General features: G+C 61.3%; 1 protein-coding gene across 1 annotated transcript; it reads left to right on the top strand.

The window, feature by feature from the left end:
- The first annotated feature begins 305 nt into the window (after positions 1-305).
- Positions 306-5916, top strand: LOC128081385 (protocadherin-10-like). Its single transcript, XM_052684548.1, has 4 exons — positions 306-3275; positions 4228-4286; positions 4383-4471; positions 4661-5916. Exons 1-4 carry the CDS (start codon positions 792-794, stop codon positions 4918-4920), a joined length of 2892 nt encoding a protein of 963 aa, XP_052540508.1. The 5' UTR covers positions 306-791; the 3' UTR covers positions 4921-5916.

Raw genomic sequence — 5916 nt, 5'->3', positions numbered from 1 at the left:
AGCTACGGGAGAGAGAGCGCAGCGAGGATCGTCCTCTGGGTTCGGTACCGGGCGGGGCGGGGGTCGTCCTCCGGGAACCGGGGCTCTGTCCGTGCCCTTCTCCCGCTTCGGGGCCGGAGGAAAGTTTGCGCCCGTGTCCTCGCCGCTGGGAGAGCCCGGAGCTCTGATCGCAGTGGGATCGCGGACGGGGATCGGAGAGGGCTGCGTATCTGTACCGACGGGTTGCGGGTAGAGGGGGGTGTCGGGGGCGGAGGCAGGCGGGGGCCGGGGGGGGTCTCTCAGTGCCTCTGTGCCGATGGGCTCAGCTTTATCCGAGGCTGTAATCCCCCTGCTCCGGTAATTAAAAACTCCGCATTACAAGGAAAACGGTGTGCGGGGAAATGTAATCAAGTCTGGAGGGGCTTAACCATCTGCTAAAGGTTAGGACCGGCACGGCGGGGGACGCAGCCGGGGGATTTGGCAGCCGCTGCGATCCACGCTCCTCTTAATCTTACCGCGGGGACGGGCGCCGCAGCTGCGGGGTAACACCGGCACCCCGGGCCGGGGCAGCGGTCGGGCTCACTGGGGCTCCACTTGCTTTTAGCGCGGCTTCGCCTTCACCTCTGGGTTCAGTCCCATCCCCTGATTGAGAGGGGCTCCGGCGAGGAAGGGGTTAAGAGGAGACCGCGGCGGGGGCCGGTACAGCGCGGTCGGAGCCGAGAACGGCCCTCCCCGCCGACCCCGGCAGACCGGAATCCCTCGGAAGAGCGAGGACGGGCACGGCGGGTGGGCTCCAGAGGGACTGCGGGGCCATGGGGACCGGGGCAAGTTGCGGGAGGGGGCAGCTTTCCCTTCCCTCCTTCCTCCTCCTCCTCCTCCTCCTCTCCCTCCTGGCCGCGCCGCACTCCACGGGTGGGCAGCTGCGCTATGCCGTGCCCGAGGAGCTGGAGCACGGAGCCTTCGTGGCCAACCTCGGCGAGGACCTGGGGCTGGACGCGTCCACGCTGTCGGCGCGGCGGTTCCGCATTGTGGCCGGGGCCGGGGCGAGGCAGCATCTGGAGGTGAACCTGGAGAACGGGATCCTCTTTGTGAACGAGCGGATCGACCGGGAGGAGGTGTGCGAAACAGGGGGCACCTGCCTGCTCCACCTGCAGCTGCTCGTCGAGAGCCCCCTGGAGCTGTACCGTGTGGAGGTGGAGGTGCTGGACATCAACGACCACGCTCCCACCTTCCCCTGGCAGGAATACGTGCTCGAGGTGGCTGAGTCCGCCATGCTGGGTGCCCGCTTCCCGCTCGAGAGCGCCCAGGATCCCGACGTGGGCACCAACTCGGTGCACACCTACCAGCTCAGCCCCAATGGCTTCTTCTCGCTCGAGGTGCAGACACGCAGCGACGCCAGCAAGTTTGCAGAGCTGGTGCTGGAGCGCGCCCTAGACCGTGAGCAGCAACGCACGCACCGGCTGCTGCTCACTGCGCTCGATGGTGGCATCCCCAGGCGCTCGGGCACAGCCCACGTCCTCGTCACCGTGCTGGACGCCAACGACAATATCCCCGCCTTTGACCAACCCTCGTACGGAGTGAGCCTGCCTGAGGATGCCCCCACCGGCACCTTGGTCATCCAGCTGAACGCCACCGACCTGGACGAGGGCCCCAACGGGGAGATCGAGTACTCCTTCAGCGGGCATGCACCACCAAGTGTCCGAGAGCTCTTCCGCGTGGAGCCCCGCAGTGGGCAGGTACTGCTGAAGGGCCCTCTGGACTACGAGCGTGCCAGCCTGCACGAACTCTACGTGCAAGCCAAGGACCGTGGGCCCTCGGCGGTGGCTGTGCACTGCCGGGTGCTTGTGCACCTCCTCGATGTGAACGACAACGCGCCCGAGGTGACCCTCACCTCGGTTTCCACGCCGGTGCAGGAAGATGCCCCACCGGGCACCGTCATCGCAGTCATCAGTGTTCTGGACCGGGACTCCGGAGACAACGGCCGTGTGAGCTGTGAGCTGAGCCCCAGTGTGCCCTTTGAGCTCCGCTCCTCCTTCCGCAATTACTACACACTGGTTACCACAGAGCCACTGGACCGGGAGGCGGTGTCCGAGTACAACATCAGCATCACCGCCCGGGACATGGGATCCCCAGCCCTGCTGACCCGCAGCACCCTCACCGTGCCGGTGTCCGATGTGAATGACAACGCCCCGCACTTCCTGCAGCCCTCCTACAGCGTCTACGTGATGGAGAACAACGCGCCAGGGGCCTCCATCTGTTCCGTCAGCGCTCTGGATCCCGACTGCCAGCAGAACGCCTACTTGTCCTACTCCATCACCGACGGGCACATCCATGGCATGCCTGTGGGCACCTACGTGTCCATCAACTCAGACAGCGGGCACATGTATGCCCTACGCTCCCTTGATTATGAGCAGATCCGCAGCTTCCAGATCCAGGTGCAAGCGCAGGATGCGGGCTTCCCCCCGCTCAGTGCCAATGTCACCGTGCACATCTTCGTGTTGGACCAGAATGACAACGCTCCCGTCATCGTGTCCCCCATGCCGCGCAATGGCTCTGTGGCCACCGAGCTGGTGCCGCGCTCCGCCGGGCCTGGCTACCTGGTGGGCACAGTGTCAGCAGTGGATGCAGATGCAGGGCTGAACTCCCGCCTGTCATACCAGCTGCTCCAGGCCACCGACTTCACATTGTTCAGCCTGGCACCGGACACTGGTGAACTGCGCACCCTCCGCTCCTTCCTGGAGCAGGATGCGGCCCGGCAGCGCCTGGTGGTGCAGGTGAGGGATGGAGGGCAGCCATCGCTCTCTGCCACTGTGTCCCTCCTGCTTTCTGTGGTGGAGACAATGCCACAGACTCTCTCTGACTTCAGCAACTTCAGCCTCCCCCCGGAAGCCTCCTCCTCCTCTGCACTTACCCTCTACCTCCTGGTGTCCCTGGGCTCCATCTCCTTCACCTTCCTGCTGGCCATCCTCATCCTCACAGCCATCCGGTGCCGTGGCATGCGATACCCCTGGCAGGGTGATGGCTGCTGCTGCTGCCCCCGGCCCAGGCGCTCTCCTGATGGTCTCAAGACATCCAACCTGGCAGCACAGCCTGGTGCCAGCACGGCCACCCACCTTGATGTGCCTGATGGTGGTCCCCCAGGCTACTGCTACAAGCTGTGCCTCGGGCCAGAGTCTGCCCAGAGCGACTTCATGTTCCTCAAGCCCTGCAGCCTGCCCCGCAACAACGAGAAAGGTCCTGGGAACCTGCCTGGGAAGCGGACCCGGCCAGGGCAGCCCCTCCAAGGCTCCAAGCAGGTGAGGTGGGCACAGGGCTGGCACGGCACTCCTCTGTGTCCCCTACCCCTAGGGGTCTCAGCTCACAGGAGGAATCAGGCACTGGTCCTCACAGAGGATAGAGTCAGATGGTGGGGATGCTCCACCGAGACTCCCCATGGGGAAAAGCAGGAGTGAGATGGAGTCCCCTGCCCACCACCGTCTGTGAGCATTAGAGGCCATGGAGCTGCTTCAGTGCCTGGGATGAGGGGGGGTGAGGGACCATCTCCACACCAGGACACCTCTGTGCTCCTCTATGCCAGAGGATGCAGCGGGGAGTAGGACCCACTCACGTCCACATCCAGGCACTACGGCCATGGGCCTTGTTGCTGGGGAGGAAGTGGAGGTCTCAGGGTGGGATTTTGATGTCAGCAATTGTTAGGTATTGAAATCGGGGATGCCTCATTTTCCCAGTGAGAGACTCTGTCCAAAACACGGTTACAAAGCTGGAGAGTGATGAAGAATCTAATCCACTTACTTCAGACTTCTAATGAAGCAGCCCTGCAAGGAGAGCGCAGGACTCGCTGCCAGCAGGCTCTCCCTCTGCATCTCCTTGCATCGCTGGCTTTGCCTGTTGTGTTAATGGGATATTGCAGCCCCAGATCATTGAGCCCATTCTTCACCCTCACTCCAGGTGCTGGAGACCTGGGTGAAGTCATCATCACATCTGCATAAAAGGGTTTTTAGAATTAAAATCTGCTCTCTCTCCCCAGAGCAGAGCTTAGCAATGGAACTCCCACACAGGTGGTGAGCGAGTCTGCCTGTGACAACCCGGTGCCCTGAGAGGGAGTCCCAGAAGGGAGGGGGATGGATTAGCTCTGCCTCAGTTTCCCTGTCTGTAAAATTGGAGCTTCCCACAGGAAGAGAGGATGGAGGAGTTGGGGCCTTGCTGGTTACTGAAGGCTAACAGACATTCCCCACTCTGTGTTTCCAGATAAAGCAGCCCAACACAGACTGGCTGCCCCCCAGCGTGCAACGGCCTGCACTGAAGAGGTACGGGACCTGTGGGCACAGGTGGAGGGGCTGTGGGGATGGGGAGGCTCCCGCTGATGCAGCACTGGATTGGTCTCTTTGGTCTCTTCCCTTTAGCTCCCAGAGCCTGGAGGATGTGGGGGAAATCCGCAAAGCCCTGCAGAAGGAGCACGAGAGGCTGTGCACGCTGGTGACCCCGGTCTCTGGTCAGTATGGGGGTGCTGGGGTGGGAGACCAGAACCAGATGATGTCCCTGGGGTGACACAGCCCTGCCCAGGGCCCTGGGGAGGAGGGAGGGTGGTGACACATGAGTGTTCTGGGACGTGGTTGTGAGCGTCCCCCTGAAAAGGGGTGCTGACCCCAACAAGCCATCCTCACACCCATCTTTTCTCCAGAGTTTCAGAAGGCCTCAGCGGGCACTAACAGCATCTGGGCACCCCAGTATGGCCCCCTGTACCCTGGGCACGTCCCAGCCCCAGATTACCAGCACAACGTCTACATCCCCGGCACCCCAACTCTGCTTTCCAGTAAAGATGGCCCCCTGGTTCCAGGCCGGGAGAGCAAGAACAGCTTTTCCACCTTTGGCAAGAGGAAGAAAATGACGACGTACTACGATATGCCTGACAGTGTGATTATCAACAACGACCTGAAATAGTGTCTGGTGCCGGGCCTGGATCACCCACATTACACTTTACTTCAGCTGCTGGGTCCATCTGCAGCACACAGCTCCATTCACGACTGCTCTAGAGTTTGTAGGACTGCCTGCGGGTAGGGAAAGGAGTGAGAAGATGAGGCAGGATGGGGGTTGAGGGGGAGCAGGCATTTCTCCTGTCTCTTGCAGAGCTGTGTTGGCAGCAGGTGCTGCTGGGGGTCCAGGTGAGCAGATTTCAGCAAATCTGCCTTGAGTTTACCTATTGCCATGTCCTCTTTAGGGGCGATCCATCTCTGTAAATGTTGTCACTTTGTCTTGTCTGGCTGTGTGAATGTACTGTGCTGCATGCCTGTATTTCTGCTCCAGGAAGAAGGGAGATGTACGCAGACCAAATGTGGCATCAGTCAGTGGGCAGCAACCAGTGCCCTCTCCTGGGACTCAGTAGGAGGTGCTGCACATCCAGAGCTGGTGTCTGGTTTCTGAGTGCAATCCCAGCCATCATGTGGGCTTCCCTTCGAACTACCACCTGACACATGCAGAGCTGTGAAGTCCAGGATGCAGCTGTATCCTGAATTGCTACCAGTCCCTGCTCTGCAAACAGCACAGGATGGCCAGAAGGGCTGTTGGAGATGCACAGGGTGAGACCCTGCTGGGTAACTCCAGGGCAACATCCTCTGAGAGGAAGTTTCCTTCTTCTGAGGAGTCCCAGCATGGTGACAGCTCTCTCCCCTTCTCCTGTTCTCACTTGCATCTCCATTTTTCCAAGTCCTGAGCACCTTGGTTAACCCCACCTGTGCAGGACACGCAGCTCCCGCTGCTCTCTCTCCTCTTCAAGGACTTCCACCAGGCTGCCAGGAGCCCGAGGGCCGGGCTGCAGCCCCAGAACCCCACACCTGTGCACCCGCTCTGTCTGCCAGCATTGCTGATTGCTCGTCTGTGACCAGATAGCTCGAGTCCAGCCCATCTGTGCAGAACATGACAGCTCTTTCTAAAGCAAGT

This window comes from Tympanuchus pallidicinctus, unplaced genomic scaffold (genome assembly GCF_026119805.1).
Source record: "Tympanuchus pallidicinctus isolate F22 unplaced genomic scaffold, pur_lepc_1.0 scaffold21, whole genome shotgun sequence".
Taxonomy (NCBI): Eukaryota; Metazoa; Chordata; class Aves; order Galliformes; family Phasianidae; genus Tympanuchus; species Tympanuchus pallidicinctus.
This window is presented reverse-complemented; position numbering and strand designations above follow the sequence as displayed.